Source organism: Oncorhynchus gorbuscha, linkage group LG12 (genome assembly GCF_021184085.1).
Source record: "Oncorhynchus gorbuscha isolate QuinsamMale2020 ecotype Even-year linkage group LG12, OgorEven_v1.0, whole genome shotgun sequence".
In the NCBI taxonomy this organism is placed as follows: Eukaryota; Metazoa; Chordata; class Actinopteri; order Salmoniformes; family Salmonidae; genus Oncorhynchus; species Oncorhynchus gorbuscha.
Genome location: NC_060184.1, coordinates 42,408,170 through 42,433,140, shown reverse-complemented (window position 1 = coordinate 42,433,140; position 24,971 = coordinate 42,408,170). Strand labels below are relative to the sequence as shown.

Below are 24,971 nucleotides of genomic sequence, written 5' to 3'. Positions count from 1 at the left end.
TTGTAATGACCTAGTCAAAGCCCACTCAATCCAATTGAGAATCTATGGTATGACTTAAAGATTGCTGTGCACCAGCGGAACCCATCCAACTTGAATCTGTCTCCTCACCACGCGCTCTCACCACTGGTGTCCCCCAGGGCTCTGTTCTAGGCCCTCTCCTATTCTCGCTATACACCAAGTCACTTGGCTCTGTCATAACCTCACATGGTCTCTCCTATCATTGCTATGCAGACGACACACAATTAATCTTCTCCTTTCCCCCTTCTGATGACCAGGTGGCGAATCGCATCTCTGCATGTCTAGCAGACATATCAGTGTGGATGACGGATCACCATCTCAAGCTGAACTTCGGCAAGACGGAGCTGCTCTTCCTCCCGGGGAAGGACTGCCCGTTCCATGATCTCGCCATCACGGTTGACAACTCCATTGTGTCCTCCTCCCAGAGTGCTAAGAACCTTGGCGTGATCCTGGACAACACCCTGTCGTTCTCAACTAACATCAAGGCGGTGGCCCGTTCCTGTAGGTTCATGCTCTACAACATCCGCAGAGTACGACCTTGCCTCACACAGGAAGCGGCGCAGGTCCTAATCCAGGCACTTGTCATCTCCCGTCTGGATTACTGCAACTCGCTGTTGGCTGGGCTCCCTGCCTGTGCCATTAAACCCCTACAACTCATCCAGAACGCCGCAGCCCGTCTAGTGTTCAACCTTCCCAAGTTCTCTCACGTCACCCCGCTCCTCCGCTCTCTCCACTGGCTTCCAGTTGAAGCTCGCATCCGCTACAAGACCATGGTGCTTGCCTACGGAGCTGTGAGGGGAACGGCACCTCAGTACCTCCAGGCTCTGATCAGGCCCTACACCCAAATAAGGGCACTGCGTTCATCCACCTCTGGCCTGCTCGTCTCCCTACCACTGAGGAAGTACAGTTCCCGCTCAGCCCAGTCAAAACTGTTCGCTGCTCTGGCTCCCCAATGGTGGAACAAACTCCCTCACGACGCCAGGACAGCGGAGTCAATCACCACCTTCCGGAGACACCTGAAACCCCACCTCTTTAAGGAATACTTAGGATAGGATAAAGTAATCCTTCTCACCCCCTCCCCCCTTAAAATATTTAGATGCACTATTGTAAAGTGGCTGTTCCACTGGATGTCATAAGGTGAATGCACCAATTTGTAAGTCGCTCTGGATAAGAGCGTCTGCTAAATGACTTAAATGTAAATGTAAATGTAAGGAAATGGAGCAGTTTTGTATTGAAGAATGGGCAAAGATCCAGGGAGTCAGGTCCCATGTCATCACATCACTCTCAGAGATGTTGGTTACCAATGCAACCTGCATGCTACTATCTCAACCTGCACATGATTGTTGTACAAGCATTTCAGACAGATCCAACTGTCACTCTAAAGCCTGTTGTTAGTGCCTTGTCATGTCATCACATTACTCTCAGGGATGGGGACAGCCAGGGATGTAGAGGTAGAAAAATATATGTTAACATTTCCAAAATGACAGGAGGCGAGTAGTAGTTTGTGTGTGTGTTGGAGTGTCACGCACGCTGACACTCCAATACACACACAAACACTCACTTCATCATTTGCTCACACGCGCTTAAAATGCACATACAGTACCTTTATACTGACTATACACACACACGCCCACTCACATGCAATCCTCATATACTGTACGCTGCTGCTACTCTGTTTATCATACATTCGGATTCCTAGTCACCTGACCCCTCACATACTGTATCTACCTCTATCACTCCAGTATCCCTGCACATTGTAAATATGGTACCAGAACTAATTGACCCTGTGTTATTGTTCTACCTTATATATGATTTTTCTAGTATTACATGGTTATTGATTACTGCATTGTTGGGTTTAGAGCTTGCAAGAATGGCCTTTCACTGTACTTGTGCACGGGACATTAAAACTTTAAACTTTTCTATTGATTGAACATAATAGGTGGGTATTAATGCTATTCATTAAATATTAGGTGGGTAAGCTGTGTTTGCATGTGTTTACTCTATCACTGGAGCCAACCACAGCCTGGTTAATGCAGATGACTGGTACTAGCATTAAAAACAGATCCCAGCCTCTACTGTACCTGTCACTCTAATCTGAGCTTTTAAATTACAATGACTATGACATTATGATATGACATTTGATACGATGTGACATTTATATAATACAATTATGGCATTATGTTTAAGAATGTTTAGCATGAATTCCAAATCTGCCATGTTTTTTTTTTCAATCTACGGGTGACACAAACACCCTTTTGTAGGAGAAAATGTTGGTAAAGTGAACACTGCCCCTATTCAAGAAGTCTTTCTCCCCTCTAGTTTAATACTTTTTTAAAGAGGGGGTTCAGTACACACACTGGCTCTGCCTTTCACTCATCAAGCTCATATTAGCCCTTCATAATGACACTCTCTTCCCTCCCTTTCTCTAGCATTAGCTTTTCCCCTCCACCATGGAGGCAGGAGGTAATTGGAGGGAGAGAGGGAGAGATCCTCAGATATGGGCCCACTAAGGTTGCCTCGCCGGGGGGCATCCATCGACTGCAGCAGGCAGCCCTGGAAGGATTTCTTTGAAGTGTGGGGGCGATAAGATGGATCTATGGGCCCTGGGCAACCTTTGATGGAAAGACCCACTGGCTGAATGACAGACACTCTGTCAGCCTCTCTGCAGCCTCCAGCCTCCCCGCGGCCTGTCACCCCCTAAATGTAATGAAGTGTATGTGCGTGTGTGTGTACGTCTCTACATTGCTTGTTTCTGTGTGTGTGTGCCTGCCTCCATGTGTTCAACCTGTGTGGTGTGTGTGTGCGCGCACGTGTTTGCAGTGTGTACCTGTATGTCTCCCCTCTCAGCGTCCAAATGAGGCCTGTATTTACAGTGAGGAGCCAGTCAAGTGTGTGCTGCCATCTATTGACTGTAATTAGTGAACAGGTAGGTGACGTCCCCATGACCAGGTAGCCTGGCCTGGACTGCACTGGGACACAGTACAGCACAGTCTGGTGTCTACCTCACCTGGCCAACACACACACACAACCAACACCCAAACACTACCATCTGCAGTGCCAGGGGGAAGGAGAGGAGTGTTGATCAAAAGCAGTAGAGGAGGAGTAGAGGAGGGAGGGTGGGAAAGAGAGAGCAAAAAGAGAAGAGGAGACATAGAGAGAGCGAGAGAGAGAGAGAGAGAGAGTGAGAGACTGACACAAAAGAAGGGTAAGCAAACAGACCAAAACACAGTGGGTAAACTCCATTTCAATTTCTCTAAGATAACTCAGGCGTAGAATTCCTCATTGGGAGTGCAATGCACCACAGATTGGGGACCACATAATCTGGTTACCATGGCCACATCATGCCACTTCAGTCCTGACTGTGGATTAACCTACTCCATGGTTTACAAGTAGCCAGTCTGATCCACAGTACCCACCATTTATATTATATTCCTCTATTCCTTGTCTGCCTGTTAGGCCTCTGTCGGGTGGCGGACGAGGAAGGGAGCATCGTTTTCTGAGTAAAGACAAAGTTTAATCTCTCACTAAAACTTTTCCATGAGCGAACCGTCGCAGCAAAAGGTGGCGCTACAAAGTATTAACTTAAGGGGGCTGAATCATTTTGCACGCCCAATTTTTCAGTTTTTGATTTGTTAAAAAAGTTTGAAATATCCAATAAATGTCGTTCCACTTCATGATTGTGTCCCACTTGTTGATGATTCTTCACAAAAAAATACAGTTTTATATCTTTATGTTTGAAGCCTGAAATGTGGCAAAAGGTCGCAAAGTTCAAGGGGGCCGAATACTTTCGCAAGGCACTGTATACTGAGATCATGTGAAAGATCATGTGGCACCTAGATTGCACACAGTTGGACTTTATTTAACTAATTATGTGACTTCTTAAGGTAATTGGTTGCACCAGATCTTATTTAGGGGCTTCATAGCGAAAGGGGGGAAACATATGCACGCACCACTTTTCCCTAATTCTTTCATTTCACTTCACCAATTTGGACTATTTTGTGTATGTCCATTACATGAGATCCAAATAGAAATCGATTTAAATAACAGTTTTTAATGCAACAAATAGGAAAAATACCAAGGGGGATGAATACTTTTGCAAGGCATTGTATATACAGTCCCAGTCAAAAGTTTAGACACACCTACTCATCGAAGGGTTTTTCTTTCTTTGTTTCTATTGTCTTCATTGTAGAATGATAGTGAAGACATCAAAATAACGCATGGAATCATGTAGTAACCAAGAATGTGTGAAACAAATCCAAATATATTTTATTTTTGAGATTCTTCAACCTTTGCTTTGAAGACAGCTTTGCACACTCTTGGAATTCTCTCAACCAGATTCAGCTGCAATGCTTTTCTAACAGTCTTGAAGGAGTTTGTTGGCTGCTTTTCCTTCACTTTGCGGTCCAACACATCCCAAACCATCTCAATTGGGTTGAGGTCGGGTGATTGTGGAGGCCACTTCATCTGATGCAGCACTCCATCACTCTCCTTCTTGGTCAAATAGCCCTTACACAGCCTGGAGGTGTGTCATTGTCATGTTGAAAAACAAATAATAGTCGCACTAAGCACAAACCAGATGGGATGGCATATCATTGCAGAATGCTGTGGTAGCCATGCTGGTTAAGTGTGCCTTGAATTCTAAATAAATCACAGACAGTGCCACCAGCAAAGCACCCACACACCATCACACCTCCTCTGCCATGTTTCACACTGGGAACCACACATGCGGAGATCATCTGAGAAATCTGGACTCATCTGACCAAATGACAGATTTCCACCAGTCTAATACACATTGCTTGTGTTTCTTGGCCAAAGCAAGTATTTTCTTCTTGTTGGCCTTCAGAGGTGGCAATTCGACCATGAAGGACTGATTCACGCAAATTCCACTGAAAAGTTGATGTTGAGATGTGTCTGTTACTTGAACTCACTGAAGCATTTATTTGGGCTGCAATTTCTGAGGCTGGGAACTCTAATGAACTTATCCTCTGCAGCAGAGTTAACTCTGGGTCTTCCTTTCCTGTGGCTGTCCTCATGAGAGCCAGTTTTATCATAGAGCTTGATGGTTTTTGCGACTGCACTTGAAGAAACATTAAAAGTTCTTGAACTTTTCCAGATTAACATAACTTCATGTCACAAAGTAATAATGGACTGTTGTTTCTCTTATTTGAGTTATTCTTGCCATAAAACGGACTTGGTCTTTTACCAAATAGGGATATCTTCTGTATACCTCCCCTACCTTGTCACAACACAACTGATGGGCTCAAATGCATTAAGAAGGAAAGAAATTCCACAAATGACCTTTAACAAGGCACACCTGTTGATTGAAATGCATTCCACGTGACTAACTTATGGTTGAGAGAATGTCAAGAGTGTGCAAAGCTGTCATCAAGGCAAAGGGTGGCTACTTTGAAGAATCTCAAATATATTTTGATTTGTTTAACACGTTTTCGGTTCGAACATGACTCCATATCAAATCAAATTTAAAAATTAAAAAAATATATAGCCGGCTGATATCTGATATCTCAAAGTACAGAAACCCAGCCTAAAACCCCAAACAGCAAGCAATGCAGGTGTAGAAGCACGGTGGCTAGGAAAAACTCCCTAGAAAGGCCAGGACCTAGGAAGAAACCTAGAGAGGAACCAGGCTATGAGGGGTGGCCAGTCCTCTTCTGGCTGTGCCGGGTGGAGATTATAACAGAACATGGCCGAGATGTTCAAATGTTCATAAATGACCAGCAGGGTCAAATAATAATACTCCAATCTCCGCATGTGTTATTTCATCGTTTTGATGCCTTCACTATTATTCAACAATGTAGAAAATAGTCCAAATAAAGAAACACTTGAATGAATAAGTGTGTCCAAACTTTTGACTCATACTGTATACAGTTGAAGTCGTAAGTTTACATACACTTAGGTTGGAGTCATTAAAACTTGTTTTTCAACCACTCCACACATTTCTTGTTGACGAACTATAGTTTTGGCAGGTCGGTTAGGACATCTATTTTGTGCATGACACAAGTGATTTTTCCAACAATTGTTTACAGACAGATTATTTCACTTATAATTCACTGTATCACAATTCCAGTAGGTCAGATGTTTAAATACACTAAGTTGACTGTGCCTTTAAACAACTTGGAAAAGCACAGGGGTGGCAGCATCATGTTGTGGGGTGCTTTGTTGCAGGAGGGACTGGTGCACTTCACAAAATAGATGGCATCATGAGGGAGTAAAATGATGTGGATATATTGAAGCAACAACTCAAGACATCAGTCAGGAAGTTAAAGCTTGATCTTCCAAATGGACAATGACCCCAAGCATACTTCCAAAATTGTGGCAAAATGGCTTAAGGACAACAAAGTCAAGGTATTGGAGTGGCCATCACAAAGCCCAGACCTCAATCCTATAGAAAATTTGTGGGCAGAACTAAAAAGTGTGTGCGAGCAAGGACTTCTACAAACCTGACTCAGTTACACCAGCTCTGTCAGGAGGAATGGGACTAAATTCACCCAATTTATTGTGGGAAGCTTGCGGAAGGCTACCCGGAACGTTTGACCCAAGTTAAACAATTTAAAGGCAATACTATCAAATACTAACTCAGTGTATGTACACTTCTGACCCACTTGGGAATGTGATGAATTAAATAAAAGCTGAAATAAATCCTTCTCTCTACTATTATTCTGACATTTCACATTCTTAAATATAAAGTGGTGATCCTAACTGACCGAAGACAGAGAAGGTTTAAGAGGATAAAATGTCAGGAATTGTGAAAAACTGAGTTTAAAATGTATTTGGCTAAATGTATTCTGACTTCAACTGTATATACACATTTCTATTTCTCTCTGTCTCAAGGGCCCCCTACGGGCTTCATCCCATGTAAGCCCGGACATTAATCAGGCCCTGGATCTGCACTATGCAGCTGATGCAAGGGCACATTTTTCACTGGTTGTCCACTGGCCACAAAAACAATGATTGATAGGCAACTTACATTAAAATACACATACGGTTTACATTTGTGAACAGCCATCCACAACAACCACAATCTGTGGTGCAAAAAGTGAAATAAGAAGTGATATCCGTATCGCCCGTAGGCTACACCACTGCTGTCGTCCTCCAAGCGTTTATTCAAGTTAGATCATCTTTGGATGCCGACAGCAGTCACACCATTGGAAGACATAGCTTGGACTGTAACCTATGAAAGCCTATTCCTGCTCTTTTCCTGCGATCCATTAAACACATTTAGTGTGTCATCATAGTGGTCAGACTCGCTCAGGTGGAACTTAAACTTGCACCTTTTTTCAATGATGATTTAAATGTAATTGAGAAAACAGAAAGGTGTCAAAGATTTATTTCACAGACATCCGGTCTGACTTTAAAAGTAATCTTATAAGTAATCATGCTTTTTTGCTCTTAACGTAATGTATTACAGTTCGTCTTTTTGTAATCTATTACTTTTACGGGGAGGAGGAGGTGAGTTGATATTTATGCCTCTGTAACTTTCTCACTTATCATTATTCACGATTCATTCATGATTTTCCATCCACCCTGCAAACAAAAATGAGTCGTTAGGACATCCTGGAATGTAACAAACCAACTAGACAAAACCTCCAGGTGACCATGATGCAAATTCCTGACCACTTTAGGTGACCATTTCGTGACGTTCCGAGGACGTCTTAACGACAGTTGTTTTTTGCAGGGAAGTTCCCTTGGGACCATCACGTGACATCCTAATGACTAGTAAAATGAAAGTCCTGAGAATGTCCTAAAAAGGCCCTGGCATGGACCTCAGTGATGTCCTGGTAGGGACTAAACCAAGTGAACGTTTCCTTGTGGTCATTGAATGTCCCATGGATAATGTTCAATCAGAACCAAATAGGAACATTTTCGTAATGTTCCCTAATGGACATCTAAATGCCTTATTACAACATTATTCTGCGACCAAACTGAGCTTAACGATATATTGTAATCTTCCTAGAATGTTCTCAGAACGTCACTGGGATAACATCTCGTCAAAACCCTAGGCCGCCACATCCCGCATGCGGGATCGTGACTACAGCCTCAAGCTCATTACCATAACGCAACATTAGCGATTTCTGAAAATTGCAAATGAAATGAAATAAATATGCCTGTCCTCAAGCTTATTCTTTTCTTAACAATCCTGTCGTCTCAGATTTTCAAAATATGCTGTAGAACCAGAGAAAATCAATCATTTGTGTAAGAGTGGTGATAGCTAGCTTAGCATTTAGCGTTAGCATTTAGCACGCAACATTCACAAAAACCAGCAAAGGGATCAAATAAAATAATTTACCTTTGAAGAACTTCAGATGTTTCAATGAGGAGACTCTCAGTTACATAGCAGATGTCCAGTTTTTCCTGAAAGATGCTTGTGTAGGACACAACGTTCCGCTTTGTTACTATGCATTTGGCTACCGAAACTAACCGAAAATTCAGTCACCTAAACGTCAAACTTTTTTCCGAATTAACTCCATAATATCGACTGAAACATGGAAAACGTTGTTTGAATCAATCCTCAAGGTGTTTTGTCATATATCTCTTCATTGAAATGCCTTCCCTGGAAGCGTGCATTCTTCTCTGATTCGGATGGAAAAATACTGGTACCTGACTTTTGCGCACCAATTTCCACGCAGACACCGTGCGGGACACTTGGTAATTGTAGGCTCTTATGGTCAATCTTCCAATGATATGCCTACAAATACGTCACAATGCTGCAGACACCAGACACGATAGGAAGTGTCCGTTCATTCCTGTCGCATTCACAGCCATATAAGGAGATCATGGAAAACGTGCCTCCAGAAATCCTGTTGATTTCCTGGTCACTCAAACATCTTGGTTTTGCCTGTAGATTTTGTTCTATGGCACTCACAGTGAAAATCTTTGCAGTTCTGGAAACGTCAGAGTGTCTTCTTTCCAAAACTATCAATCAACAATCCAAGCATAGTCGAGCATCTTTTCGTGACAAAATATTGCGCTTAAAACGGGCACGTCTTTTTATCCAAAAATGAAATACTGCCCCTATAGGACTAACAGGTTAAAGGGACCTAATAGGAACGTTGCCTAATGTCATTAGGAAGTCCCCTGTTTGCTGGGCACATTAATGTATGTCCAGAAACATATTATATTTTTATTTACAATAAAAGTGACTCCATTCATTTCTAAACATTAAAACAGATATGGATGGAAATACCCTCAAATAAAATGCCATTCTGTTCTGTTTTCTCATAGAAACATTTCTCAAATCCAAAATGCTGGTTTTAGCTTCACTGTCCAAATAAATATGTGGGGGAGTGTATATAGGCTTTGTTTACACAGGCAGCCCAATTCTGATCTTTTTTTCACTAATTGTTCCTTTGATCAATCACATCAGATCTCTTCACATCAGATATTTTTCAGAGCTGATCTGATTGTTCAAAACACCAATTGGTGAAACATTTATCATAATTGGGCTGCCTGTGTGAATGCAGGATATATGCACACACACATGGTGAGATTGTAAAATATACACATGCTAATTTCACTCACACACACATGCATACAAAAGCCAGACACACAAAGATATGCACACACACACACACACGCACGCACGCACGCACGCACACACACACACACACACACACACACACACACACACACACACACACACACACACACACACACACACACACACACACACACGGTGAGATTGTAAAATATACACATGCTAATTTCACTCACACACACGTGCATACAAAAGCCAGACACACAAACATATGCACACGCACACACACACACACATGGTGAGATTGTAAAATATACACATGCTAATTTCACTCACACACACGTGCATACAAAAGCCAGACACACAAACATATGCACACGAACACACACACGCACACACGCACGCACGCACGCACGCACACACACACACACACACACACACCTCTCTGTTGCTGTCTCATTCAGCCTTGCCTCCCCTCAGCTTCAGCACATTTATGTAAATACTGACACCCACATACACACGCAAACTTACACACACACACACACACACAACCCCAGGCCTGGACTGTACTGTGGAGTGCCATCTGAAATGGTTAGCTCACGACGAGAGACGCCAGACCAGGGAAGGGAAGGGTAAAAAAATCCCAAATGATTTTAAAAATCTGATAAAACTACAAATAGATCAATAGATAAATGCACAGTGGCTTCTGACCTGGAAAATGGAACATCTTTTCTCTGTGAGGCTGGCTGGCCTGTGCTGTTTAATTAGTCTCTCTCTCTCTCTCAATCCAGCATCACAGCTAGCTGCTCTACTCTCACAATATAGAATAATAATATACATGTAAGCAGACGCTTTTATTCAAAAGGACTTACAGACAAGCGTGCATACATGTTATGTATGGGTGGTCCCAGTTGGAATCGAACACACTGCCTTTGGCATTGCAAGTGCCATGCTCTACAGACTGAGCCACACAGGACCACTCTGTAAGAAGCTAAGCCTCTACAGCAGATCTCTACAACCAGATCTCTATAGCCAGATCTCTACAACCAGATCTCTATAGCCAGATCTCTACAGCCAGATCTCTACAACCAGACCTCTACAGGCATATCTCTACGGCAGATCTCTGAGGCAGATCTCTACAGGCAGATCTCTACAGGCAGATCTCTATGCCCAGATCTCTGAGGCAGATCTCTACAATCAGACCTCTACAGCAGATCTCTACGGCAGATCTCTACGGCAGATCTCTGAGGCAGATCTCTACAACCAGATCTCTATAGCCAGATCTCTACAACCAGACCTCTACAGTAGGTCTCTACCACCAGATCTCTACAGTAGATCTTTAAGGCAGATCTCTACAACCAGATCTCTAAGGCAGATTTATACAACCAGATCTCTACAGCAGATCTCTACAGCCTGACAACTACAGCAGATCTCTACAACCAGACCTCTACAGCCAGATCTCTACAACCAGATCTCTACAGCAGATCTCTACCACCAGACCTCTACAGCCAGATCTCTACAACCAGATCTATACAGCAGATCTCTACAACAGATTTCTACAACCACGTCTCTACCACAGATTTCTACAGCCAGATCTCTACAGCCAGATCTCTAAGCAGATCTATACAGCAGATCTCTACAACCAGATCTTTACAATCAGATCTCTACAACCAGATCTCTACAACCAGATCTCTACAGCAGATCTCTACAGCCTGACATCTACAGCAGATTTCTACAGAGATATCTACAGCAGATCCCTACAACCAGATCTCTACAGCAGATCTCTACAGCCAGATCTCTACAACCAGATATCTACAACCAGATCCCTACAGCAGGGAAGGGGTAAGCCAGATAGAGAATCTAGTCGCATTGTAATACCAATACTGTGGACCAATAATGCATTAAACAACAAAGAGGCAACATGGATGGAAATGGAGTGTATAACTCTGCAATGTGTGTGCCTGTGCGTGTATGTGTACGCGTGTATCTATGTGTATGTGTGCCAGAGCATTCATCTGTGTGTGTGTGTGTGTGTGTGTGTGTGTGTGTGTGTGTGTGTGTGTGTGTGTGTGTGTGTGTGTGTGTGTGTGTGTGTGTGTGTGTGTGTGTGTGTGTGTGTGTGTGTGTGTGTGTGTGTGTGTGTGTGTGTGTGTGTGTGTGTGTGTGTGTGTGTGTGTGCGTGCGTGCGTGCGTGCGTGCGTGCGTGCGTGCGTGCGTGCGTGCGTGCGTGCGTGCGTGCGTGTGTGATTTCTCCAACACCCTCTGCCCCGGTGATGAGACAATCTGTCGATGTGCGGCGCGACAATTTGACCCATTGATCTGTGTCTGTCCGGCTGGATTATAGGACTGCTATTTCCCCTGCTCGCCCACCCTGGTGTGAAGGAGTCATCATGCCAGGCACTGCTGCATAGAAACACCCACAGGCCACCCAAAACACACACAAACAGATTACAGACCTGGTTCAATACTGTAGAAACACCTCCCTCCATCTTTCCTCCCATTCTGGAAGCCATGGATATATGAAAGCTTAGAAACCACTGCAAACATTTCACTGATATGGGCATGTTAGATTAGTGTCTACTTGAAGAAGGGAAGTACCCCTTGGGCTTTACCACATATACCATCTTTACTCTGCCTTGTCTAAGGATGGTAAGTTGGTGGTTGAAGATATCCCTCTAGTGGTGTGGGGGCTGTGCTTTGGCAAAGTGGGTGGGGTTATATCCTTCCTGTTTGGCCCTGTCCGGGGGTGTCCTCGGATGGGCCCACAGTGTCTCCTGTCCCCTCCTGTCTCAGCCTCCAGTATTTATGCTGCAGTAGTTTGTGTCGGGGGGCTAGGGTCAGTTTGTTATATCTGGAGTACCTCTCCTGTCCTATTCGGTGTCCTGTGTGAATCTAAGTGTGCGTTCTCTAATTCTCTCCTTCTTTCTTTCTCTCTCTCGGAGGACCTGAGCCCTAGGACCATGGCCCAGGACTACCTGACATGATGACTCCTTGCTGTCCCCAGTCCACCTGGCCATGCTGCTGCTCCAGTTTCAACTGACCTGAGCCCTAGGACCATGCCCCAGGACTACCTGACATGATGACTCCTTGCTGTCCCCAGTCCACCTGGCCATGCTGCTGCTCCAGTTTCAACTGTTCTGCCTTACTATTATTCGACCATGCTGGTCATTTATGAACATTTGAACATCTTGGCCATGTTCTGTTATAATCTCCACCCGGCACAGCCAGAAGAGGACGGGCCACCCCACATATGCTCTCGCTAATTCTCTCTTTCTTTCTCTCTCCCGGAGGACCTGAGCCCTAGGACCGTGCCCCAGGACTACCTGACATGATGACTCCTTGCTGTCCCCGGTCCACCTGACTGTGCTGCTGCTCCAGTTTCAACTGTTCTGCCTTGTTATTATTCGACCATGCTGGTCATTTATGAACATTTGAACATCTTGGCCATGTTCTGTTATAATCTCCACCCGGCACAGCCAGAAGAGGACTGGCCACCCCACATAGCCTGGTTCCTCTCTAGGTTTCTTCCTAGGTTTTGGCCTTTCTAGGGAGTTTTTCCTAGCCACTGTGCTTCTACACCTGCATTGCTTGCTGTTTGGGGTTTTAGGCTGGGTTTCTGTACAGCACTTTGAGATATCAGCTGATGTACGAAGGGCTATATAAATAAATTTGATTTGATTTGATCTGTAATATGGTCATTCTGCAGTCTGTATTAGTAACACAGTCCTTTCTCTCTATCCTCTCACACTTCAATGAGCAGATCAATTAATATAGCTAAACTGCTGGTGCAGCCAGACATCTTTCAATTGCTCCCTACATATTTTGAGACAAAGAAAATATTGCTGCAGAGCCTAATGATGCAGATTGATCCCAAACAATTGAGACAGGGCGTGTGTGTGCATGTGTGTGTGTGCAGTAAGGCTCATTACAACACACAGATCAATATGACTTTCATGCTTGTTGAAAAGCACAGGAGCTGCATGGGTCTAACCTTAGCTGAGAAGTTAAGTGGCGCATGACATCAAGAGAACTATTTTCTCTCCTTCTCCCCTCTTCTCTTCTCCTCTATCGCTCTGTGTTTTTTCTGTGCCTCTCTCACTCTCTCTCTCTTTGTGTCTCTCTCTGTGTTTCTGTGTGTGTGTGATGTGTTTCTGTGTGTGTGATGTGTTTCTGTGTGTGTGATGTGTTTCTGTGTGTAGGTACATGCGTCTCTCTCTCTCTCTCTCTCTCTCTCTCTGACATTACCAAAGGGACAGTAAACACATCGTCCTAACCCTGGCCAACATCACAAACGGGACAGTTTTTAGGATCACAGGCCATTCACTAGGCTGGCAGATCTGGGGACCCTCTCCTGTCTTCTCCTCTTCCCCTGCCGTAGTTCTCCAGCCCGCTCAGCTCCGCCCGCTGCCAGGCTCAGGCCCTTGATCTGCCACATCCTGTTATCCTCCATGGGAAGAAAGGAGAGGCGAGCACCGCCAACAGCCTCGCCACAGTCACACTGATAACAGCTAGCCTTACAGGCTACAGGACCGAGATAGAGCTACAGGAAAGACATAGAGCTACAGGACATACTGTTGAGCTGCAGGACAGAGATAGTGCTACAGGACAGACATAGAACTGCAGGACAGACATAGAGCCACAGGATAGAGATAGAGCTACAGAACATGCATATAGCCACAGGACAGCGGTAGCGCTGCATGACAGACATAGAGCTACAGGACAGACATAGAGCTACGAGCCAGATATAGAGCTACAGGACAGAGATAGTGTTACAGAACAGACATAGAGCTACGGGACAGGCATAGAGCTACAGAACAGATATAGAGCTACATGACAGGCATAAAGCTACAGGACAGAGATAGAGATACAGGACAGACATAGAGCTACATGGCAGGCATAAAGCTACAGGACAGAGATATAGCTACAGAACAGGCATAGAGCTGCAGGACAGAGATAGAGCTACAGGACAGACATAGCAACAGGACAGATAAAGCTACAGGATAGAGATAGAGCTACTGGACAGAGATAGAGGTACAGGACCAACATAGAGCTACAGGACAGACATAAAGCTAAGGAGAGATAGAGCTACAGGACAGACATATGGCTACAGGACAGAGATACAGCTACTGGACAAATAGAGATAGAGGACAGACATAGAGCTACAGAACAGAGAAAGAGCTACAGGACAGACAGAGCTACATGACAGGCATAGAGCTACAGGACAGATGTAGAGCTACAGGACAGAGATAGAGCTACAGGACATACATAGTGCTGCAATACAGACATAGAGCTATGAGCCAGACATAGAGCTACATGACAGTGATAGTGCTACAGAACAGACATGGAGCTACAGGACATACATAGCTCTGCAATACATACATAGAGCTATGAGCCAGACATAGAGCTCCAGGACAGAGATAGTGCTACAGAACAGACATAGAGCTACAGGACATAGAGCTACAGAACAGATATAGAGCTACATGACAGGCATATGGCTACAGGACAGAGATAGTGCTACAGAACAGTCATAGAGCTACAGGACATAGAGCTACAGAACAGATATAGAGCTACAGGACAGACATATGGCTACAGGACAGAGATACAGCTACTGGACAAATAGAGATAGAGGACAGACATAGAGCTACCGAACAGACATAAAGCTAGAGGATAGAGGTACTGGACAGAGATATAGCTACATGACAGACATAGAGCTACAGGACAGACATATAGCTACAGGACAGAGATAGAGCTACATAACAGACATATAGCTACAGGACAGGCATAGCTACAGGACAAACATAGAGCTATGGGACAGATATAGAGCTACAGAACAGGCATAGAGCTACGGGACAGATATAGAGCTGCAGGACAAACATAGAGCTACAGGACAGTAATAAAGCCACATGATAGAGATAGAGCTACTGGACGTACATATAGCTACAGGACAGAAACAGAGCTGCAGGACAGACATAGAACTACAGGACAGAGAAAGAGCTACTGGACAGACATAGCTACAGGATAGAGATAGAGCTACAGGACAGCCATAGAACTACAGGACAGAGATAGAGCTACAGGACAGAGATAGAGCTACAGGACAGACATACAGCTAAGGAGAGATAGAGCTACAGGACAGACATATGGCTACAGGACAGAGATACAGCTACTGGACACAGAGATAGATGACAGACATAGAGCTACATAACAGACATAAAGCTAGAGGATAGAGCTAGAGGTACTGGACATGCATATAGCTACAGGACAAAGATAGAGCTACAGGTCAGACATAGAGCTACAGGACAGACATATAGCTACAGGACAAACATAGAGCTATGGGACAGATATAGAGCTACAGAACAGGCATAGAGCTACGGGACAGATATAGAGCTGCAGGACAAACATAGAGCTACAGGACAGTAATAAAGCCACATGATAGAGATAGAGCTACTGGACATACATATAGCTACAGGACAGAAACAGAGCTGCAGGACAGACATAGAACTACAGGACAGAGAAAGAGCTACAGGACAGACAGAGCTACATGACAGGCATAGAGCTACAGGACAGATGTAGAGCTACAGGACAGAGATAGAGCTACAGGACATACATAGTGCTGCAATACAGACATAGAGCTATGAGCCAGACATAGAGCTACATGACAGTGATAGTGCTACAGAACAGACATGGAGCTACAGGACATACATAGCTCTGCAATACATACATAGAGCTACCAGCCAGACATAGAGCTCCAGGACAGAGATAGTGCTACAGAACAGACATAGAGCTACAGGACATAGAGCTACAGAACAGATATAGAGCTACATGACAGGCATAAAGCTACAGGACAGAGATATAGATACAGGACAGACATAGAGCTACATGACAGGCATAAAGCAACAGGACAGAGATAGAGCTACATGACAGACATAGAGATGTAGGACAGAGATAGAACTACAGGACAGACATAGAGCTACTGGACAGACATAGCTACAGGATAGAGATAGAGCTACAGGACAGCCATAGAACTACAGGACAGATATAGAGCTACAGGACAGACATAAAGCTAAGGAGAGATAGAGCTACAGGACAGACATATGGCTACAGGACAGAGATACAGCTACTGGACACGGAGATAGATGACAGGCATAAAGCAACAGGACAGAGATAGAGCTACATGACAGACATAGAGATGTAGGACAGAGATAGAACTACAGGACAGACATAGAGCTACTGGACAGACATAGCTACAGGATAGAGATAGAGCTACAGGACAGCCATAGAACTACAGGACAGATATAGAGCTACAGGACAGACATAAAGCTAAGGAGAGATAGAGCTACAGGACAGACATATGGCTACAGGACAGAGATACAGCTACTGGACACGGAGATAGATGACAGACATAGAGCTACATAACAAACATAAAGCTAGAGGATAGAGCTAGAGATACTGGACATACATATAGCTACAGGACAGAGATAGAGCTACAGGTCAGACATAGAGCTACAGGTCAGACATAGAGCTACAGGACAGACATATAGCTACAGGACAAACATAGAGCTATGGGACAGATATAGACCTACAGAACAGGCATAGAGCTACGGGACAGACATAGAGCTGCAGGACAAACATAGAGCTACAGGACAGACATAAAGCCACATGATAGAGATAGAGCTACTGGACAGACATATAGCTACAGGACAGAAACAGAGCTACAGGAAAGACAGAGCTACAGGGCAGAAACAGATCTACAGGACAGACATAGAGCTACAGAACAGAGATAGAGCTACAGGACAGACATAGATCTACAGGGCAGAGATATAGCTACAGGACAGACAGAGCTACAGGACAGACAGAGCTACAGGGCAGAGATAGAGCTACAAAACAGGCATAGAGCTACAGGACAGAGATATAGCTACAGGACAGACAGAGCTACAGGGCAGAAACAGATCTACAGGACAGACATAGAGCTACGGGGCAGAAACAGTTCTACAGGACAGAGATAGAGTTACAGGACAGAGATAAAGCTACAGGACAGACATAGAGCTACGGGGTAGAGATAGAGCTACAGGGCAGAAACAGATCTACAGGACAGAGATAGAGCTACAGGGCAGAAACAGATCTACAGGACAGAGATAAAGCTACAGGACAGACAGAGCTACAGGACAGAGATAGAGCTACAGGACAGACACAGAGCTACAGGACAGACACAGAGCTACAGGACAGACAGAACATCAAAGACCTAAGGCTATAGTATACAGCCACACAACAGACAAAGAGCTAGAGCTGCAAGGATTGCAACAGAAAATAGTTACAAGTATAGCGAGCAAGTAGTCCTATAAGGCTAATACAATCAGACTCAGAGACAAAGCCACAGAGACAAATCTAGTGCTACAGCACAAGGCTATAGACATACTTTAAGCAAAGGGCTACACAACTACAGCTATAACAAATGTCTACTACTAGACCCTCAGCCAAATCATCTTCATCAAAGGACAAATAAAAAAGTAACAATAAGAGCATGCCTTTCCTACCAGGCATCATCGTTGTCAGATTAGGCAAGAGCGAGCCGAGTCATCGTCGAGAGCACTGATCGAAAAAGGGAAAAGCGCAGGCAGTTGCATGACTCTCATTCACCTTCCTCTCCCAGAGATAAGAACCTATCTGTTCCACATCACTCAAAGAGCTGACTGAAGTCATGACGTTTTTCTAGTCTCTCAAATTCAAAGCTACCAACATCAGTGAGGAGGAAGAATTGTCAAACCCTGAACCATTCACTGACAGTTCAACATCAACTGAACTAGTCAAAGAAAGCACATATTGCATCAATGTAAACTGAACAGCATATCAACAACTCTATGGTTACATCTTGATTGACACCAATCTAATATCAATGCAAATAGATCAACACCGTTATCCTGCACCTATTAGAACTGAGATTTGTTTTTGCCTCATCTCATTCAGATATAAGTAGAAATGAAGCCCACTTGTACAAGACCGCAAGCAGGAACAAAGGCAGACATCAGACAGAAAGATGGGGGGACAAAAAGACATACACAGACAGGCAGAGAGACAGAGGCATGTTGACGCCCACCTGTCCGCCCTTTAATCACACCTGAATGAGTTGTTTTTTCAGCGAGAACACACGCTGGAACAGTAAAGGGGCCTGGCGCAGGCAGGCAGAGAAGCAGGCAGGCAGGAGGCAGGCAGGTAGAGAGGTAGGCAGGCAGGAGGCAGGCAGAGAGGCAGGCAGGCAGGCAGGAGGCAGGCAGGCAGGCAGGCAGGAGGCAGGTAGGCAGGAGGCAGGCAGGAGGCGAGCTAGTGGGAGGATGCTCTCTGTAGTTATGGCTCCCTGTGGTGCCATTCCACTGCTTTGTGTTGTGAAGCACAGCAAGCTGTTGGTCCTGTAAACAGGCTGCTAGCTCTATATCAGGATTTTTTATTTTTACAATGTAACACGCAATTATACTGTAAGATGTGTTATTACATATGGGTAGACTGATTATACATACGAAAACATGAGCTCAGCCTGTTATTCATTCATCCATCTATCCAAACATTCGTCTATCCACCCATCTATCCATACATCCCACCTACCTGCTGCTGGTCTGGGCTGAGAGTAGCCTCATGCAGGTCCTTCCCCAGGAACCCAGGGTACAAAAACACAAACAAATCAATGGAGTTAAACACAGATCCACACAGAAAGGATACAGTCTGAGGGCGCCACTCTGGGTCCCAATGGCCAGGATCTTCTGGACTGGGTCATGGGCCATGGACGACGGCTGATAGGGGAAGCCATGACGGACAGTCTGGGCATCCAATGAAAGGGCAGCAAATCAGGGCGATGCGGAAACAACAGGTAAATCATGGTTAGAGGGAATTTTCATGAGCGTTCTCACAACAGAGTAACGTTAGTTTTGTGTCCAAATAATACAATCGATATACGTACTCAAACCGCAATTTGAAGTCTGTGAATGAACACTTGAAATGAACAGGCAAATAAACAAAAATATACAGTAACACAATGAGCACAACAGCAATGACTCTAGAAAAAACTTGCATTTTATGTGGGATTTTTTTTATCGTAACAGTTAGGTTCCATCATATTGTGTGTGCATAGGCCCATTTTCAGATAATACTAACAACGCCATCTCTTTTGATGGTGTCTCCCACATAGCAACTAGTCGTGATTACATTACTACTGTAGAAATAAAACACGGCAATAAAACCAATCACTTTGGGGCGTGACAGGTCTACCACAATATGCTGGTGCTGCTGGAGCCTATTGCATCAGTCGGCAAGTCAGTCGGCGAGTTGTTGTAGCCTACTTGTTTGCTTAAAGCCAGAGCAGAGCAGAGTGCTAAAGCATATTACGTAAGAGCCCCTCCACTGTAGCAGACACCTGCCCTCGCGCAGGCAGCAGCGGAAACACGGGCTGGGCTTTGGATCATTTCCCTCGACCATATGCGCCTGGAGTGCCAACCCAATTATGACACTCCAGGACCCGGCTGGATCAAAACCGCAAGACCTATTTTAGTTTTATTTGTATTTTCACGAAAATAATTGGCGACATGTAGCTTAGGCTGTTCTAGCCAACCATTCCAGACATTAGGCCTACACGGGTCTAGCCAAGCGCAAATGCTGAAACCCTTGCGCACTCTTGCGATGGAGAGAAACACGTCACAAATAGCCCTGCGTTTTCAAGTCGATGATATAGGCTACCACAAATCATTTACATTTATGTAGGCCTAATGATATTAATCTTTCCCAAGAGCATGAACTAATATTCATGTTAAAGCGCACAAAACTGTGCCATGTAGAAATGAGCAGCATCACTCAACGCTGGGCTGCCATCGCCCCAAGGGATAAAAAAATGGTATGTATGCCTAATGTCATGTCAAGGGGTAGCCAAGCACCTCAACTGCTCCACGGAGTTGAGTGCAGACTAGAGCTTTTAAATGAACCTCCGACTTCTTAGAGTCGCTATTTGGTCTAAATGATTCAACCCTTACAGTGTACCTATGTATGTCCTCTGTTGTTGTGTACCCTTGTTTACTGAAATCCATACTTTTTAATGAAACGTAAATGTATCCAATAGAACACAGAGTGTTCTTCAATTAAAGTTGTTTTAACATCAGGTATGTACAGTGCGGTGTCCATCAGGGCAGTTGCCTTGGGCTGTTACTCTTCTCTATTTCTACAAATGATTTGCCACTGGTCTTACACAAAGCTAGAATGACTATGTATGGATGATTCTACACACTACATGTCAGCACCCAAAACCAGTGAGCTCACTGAATTCTAAATAAAAAGTTACAGTCAGTATCAGAATGGATGATTAATAATAAAGTGGTCTTAAAATGTGCAATATGCAGAAATCGCTCCACCATTTCTTGGTTGCTAAAATACAAGCAATGTACAGTGTAGAGAATCATTGTACCATCTAAAATGCTGTAAAATATAAGCAAAAATATAGTATTTTCAGCTGTTTGAAGCTGGTGTACAAAATCAAAAGTAAAAGATGCAAAAGGCATAGAAATAGAGCACATAGAACAAATCTACCTATTCTTAGACTTGCATTCAATGACAAATCTATAATTCACATTTCACTCCTCCAGGTCCGTCTACTGTCAGCAGCCCCGCAGCAGATTAAAAGCTTTCCGTTACATGATTCCGCAGCTGTGGAATGCACTTTCAGACACTATTAGGGCTGAGGAGTCTATGTCCTCCTTTGAAGGCACAGCCCAAGACCTTGCTGTTCAGAAAAGCCTTCAAGGACCTCTGCTAACCCTGTTCTCATGTCTTCCGGATCTGAACGACAACTGTATATAGGTTTGATTGTTATCTGTGTTCTGTGTTTTGGATTGTTCTTATTATTCTTGTGTATATTATTTTAGCACCTTGGGTATGAGAAAAACACTTTACAAATTAAATGAATTGTTGCTATTATTATTATTACATCTAAAAGTAAAGGCATTGTATTTGTTTCAAAACATTCTCTAAGACTTAAACCTCAATTGGAGTTGTGTATAAAGGGTGTGGCCATTGAGCAAGTTGTGGAAGCTAAACTCCTAAGTATAACATTGGATGGTCAATTATCATGGTCAAGTCATATTGACAAAGTTGTTGTGAAGATGGGAAGGGGTATGTCTGTTATAATAAGATGTTCTGAGTTTTTTTACACAAATATCAACTGTACTAGTTGTTTAGGCTCTGGTCTAGTCCCATCTTGATCACTGTCTGGCAATATGGTCAAGTGCAGCAAAGAAAGACCTAGCAAAGCTGCAGCTGGCTCAGAACAAAGCAGCAAGCCCTGCACAAGACATACCACCATGGGTCTCATCACTGTCCTCAAGTCCAAATGAAGTCGTGGCAACGCACAGTATTATACAGAGCCATGATCACATGGAACATCCTTCCATCTCCAATAACTCAAGCAAACATCAAAATGACCTTTAAAAAAGGTATTGGTATTTGACATTTCATTAGGATCCCCATTAGCTGTTGGGAAAGCAGCAGCTACTCTTCCTGAGGTCCACACAAAACATGAAACAGGACATCATACAGACAAGAACAATGAATTGAACAACCTCTCATGGAAAGGTGGGACTGTGGTGGGACACAAACATGTTTTTTTCTTGTTGTATTGTTTGTATCCTTATTTGTGTGTGTGTTTTAAATGTGTGTGACTGTCCTTGTCTATCAGTGTATCAGTGGTTTGTTACTTGTCATGTTTCGTGTTTTGTGTGGACCCCGGGAAGAGTAGCTGCTGCTTTCCCAACAGCTAATGGGAATCCAAATACACAAATACATACAATCATCAAATAAACAAATAAATACAATCACCAGTGGGCTACATCCACAGTCGGTGGTTGCAAATCCATTCAGTTTTCCATGTTGATTAAACTTCATCACATATATTTGGAGGGTTGAAAGGACGTGGAAACAACGTTGATTCACCCAGTTTTTGCCCAGTGGAATTTGATAAACGATTTATTAAAAAGTATGGATTTCATTGAAAAAAAAGTCGGTGCTCCACTCTGCAGAGGGGTTGAGGTATTGGATAGTCAAGGGACTACAGCACATTGCCGTGAACTTGATGCTGTGGCTGCATGATCATGATCATGTGTAATAAAATAGCCCTTATACAGGTGTTCAATTCAATCTCGTGTTCGGGCCATCTTGGCCTGGCCCAAACATGACAATTGAATTAAGGTGAGAAACAGTCAAAAATTCAAGGGGTTGTCCATTTGAATAGAAAGCAACCTATCCTATGTATCAACGATAATATAGATTTGCAGTGGCGTCCTAAGGATGGGCTACGTTCGTTCCAGATGATTTGCCGGCAGTGCGTGCATGTCAATCGAATGTGAGCTCTTATTAACCCCATCCATTCTGCTGTCAAGACCTATTCAATGAATAATGGGAGCCAGTGCATGATAACACGGGTCTAAATGTCAGACGCTGCCTTATTCTATGGATCAATGAGGGAATCGGGTGTGTGAACTGGAAGGTGAGTGTTGGTGGGACTGTATCGACCGGCCAGGGACCCAGCGATTGAGATGTTCATCCATGACAATTATGCAAGAAACGGGTTGTTTAATCTCAACCCCTGTGTGTGACAGTTCATGCGAAGTGCAGATGGCATGAGCGATGAAACCAGTCTATTTGAACGGAAGGGGGATATATGTAGGCCTATGCATTTACTAGATCGTTATAAAGGTAGGACTATATAGGCTAATGCTGGGATGTATTGAAACAAACGCAAAATTATGATGGAAAGCCTATTTTATCTTGGTAGATCTCTAAACGCATTCGCCATATGCGCATTTTACAAGCTGGGTTAACAAACACTGGGAATTGACAGATGGCGTTGCCTATGAAGCAAACTATATCATCATTATTATAACACCTTTACATAACAGATGTTGATTAAAAAGACCAGGCAAACGCAGGTGGTCAGCTATAGTAGTTTAACCGTTCATCAGATGATAACAGATGTAGGCTATCAATAATAATAGGTGGCGGCGCGTTAAGTAGTCTATCAATATCGAAAGACTCGGCAGCCAATATGCAGTAAGAAAATAGAGACGTTTGATACAGAAATGTTTGATACAGCTGCATAATAAATGCATCTGACTCGCCCACCTTGCAGAGTTGAAAATTCTCGGACTGAAGGGTCTCCTGCATCAAATTGTTCTCCTGGGTGCCCGACTGGCCAGACGAAACCGAGGAAGACGCTTGCTCCTTTAGGCCGTCCAGTACCTTCCTGATGTTAAACTTCTTCATTTTACCCCAGAAACACTGCGACGACGACGGAGCACAGAATTGAAATCACCAGCGCAAGATAAGGGGGTAAAGCCACTCTCTCGCTCTCTTCTGATTGCCTTCGTAAATCTCACATTTTAGATTGTGTTTTTACCGCAGTCTCCATGGTGAAAAGGGTTTCGGCCGCACACCGCTCGGGTCGGGCTCGTTGACGCGCAATTTCGAGTCGATTCTCTATTTATTTGTTGTGTGGCTATGTGCGTCGGTGTGGTCTTCTCTGACTCTGTGTCCCACTGCGTCTACGCTGCTCGCTCGCTCTCTCCGTTTTTTCTCCCCTCCCCTCTCTGCTCAGTCAACGCGGAACGCAGCAGCAGCGGTGCTTCTGCGCATTTCAGCAACCGGATATTTGATAGAAGCGCCTCTGCTCCCGTATACATCTCCTTCTCTGCCCTTGCTACAGAGGCAGGATTTCTCTCTCTTTCGCTATCTCGCTCTCTTCCTTTTCTACCTTATTCTCTCTCCCACCTCTTTCTCTGTCTCTCTCTCATTCTATTTCGCACACACACACACACACTCACACTGAGGGCAGGGTGAACAGCACCTGGTGATATTTGGATGCATCAGGGCAGACAGACAGGGCAGGGTAAGACAGACAAGACAGACAGACAGACAGACAGACAGACAGACAGACAGACAGACAGACAGACAGACAGACAGACAGACAGACAGACAGACAGACAGACAGACAGACAGACAGACAGACAGACAGACAGACAGACAGACAGACAGACAGACAGACAGACAGACAGACAGACAGACAGACAGCCAGCCAGCCAGCCAGCCAGCCAGCCAGCCAGGCAACCTGAAACACCTTGACAAGGCTTGGCTGTACATATGCCCCACATCAATATTAAAACACCACACTTATAGCTCATTCATTATCCATGGTGATCACTGTGAGGATTTTATTTGAACCTTGCTTTATTTTCACTGTTTTCTCGTGAGAAGAGAACAATCCCTAAAGGATGCTAAGATCCCCAAAAGCTTTGTGAGTCGCTCTCATGCCTGACTGATATTGCGTGGGCACCTGTGGACTGTCTGTTGGCACACACGCACCAGGCGCCTATGGCACACACACTGAAGTAGACACTGAAGCACAGTGGTGGAAGTAATAGTTGTGTTTACACTCCCGAGT

General features: G+C 44.2%; 1 protein-coding gene across 3 annotated transcripts in view; it reads right to left on the bottom strand.

Annotated features, from left to right (window-relative positions):
- stxbp5a (syntaxin binding protein 5a (tomosyn)) overlaps positions 1-24,122 on the bottom strand; it is a 174,508-nt gene extending 150,386 nt beyond the window's left edge. For all 3 annotated transcript variants that reach the window (XM_046292153.1, XM_046292154.1, XM_046292155.1), the window contains exons 1-2: positions 23,657-24,122; positions 19,220-19,317 (exon numbers count right to left, since the gene is read on the bottom strand). In XM_046292153.1, the coding sequence (XP_046148109.1) occupies positions 19,220-19,317; positions 23,657-23,797 (239 nt within the window). In that variant the 5' untranslated portion in view covers positions 23,798-24,122. The remainder of the gene's footprint in view (positions 1-19,219; positions 19,318-23,656) is intronic.
- Positions 24,123-24,971: the final 849 nt, after the last annotated feature.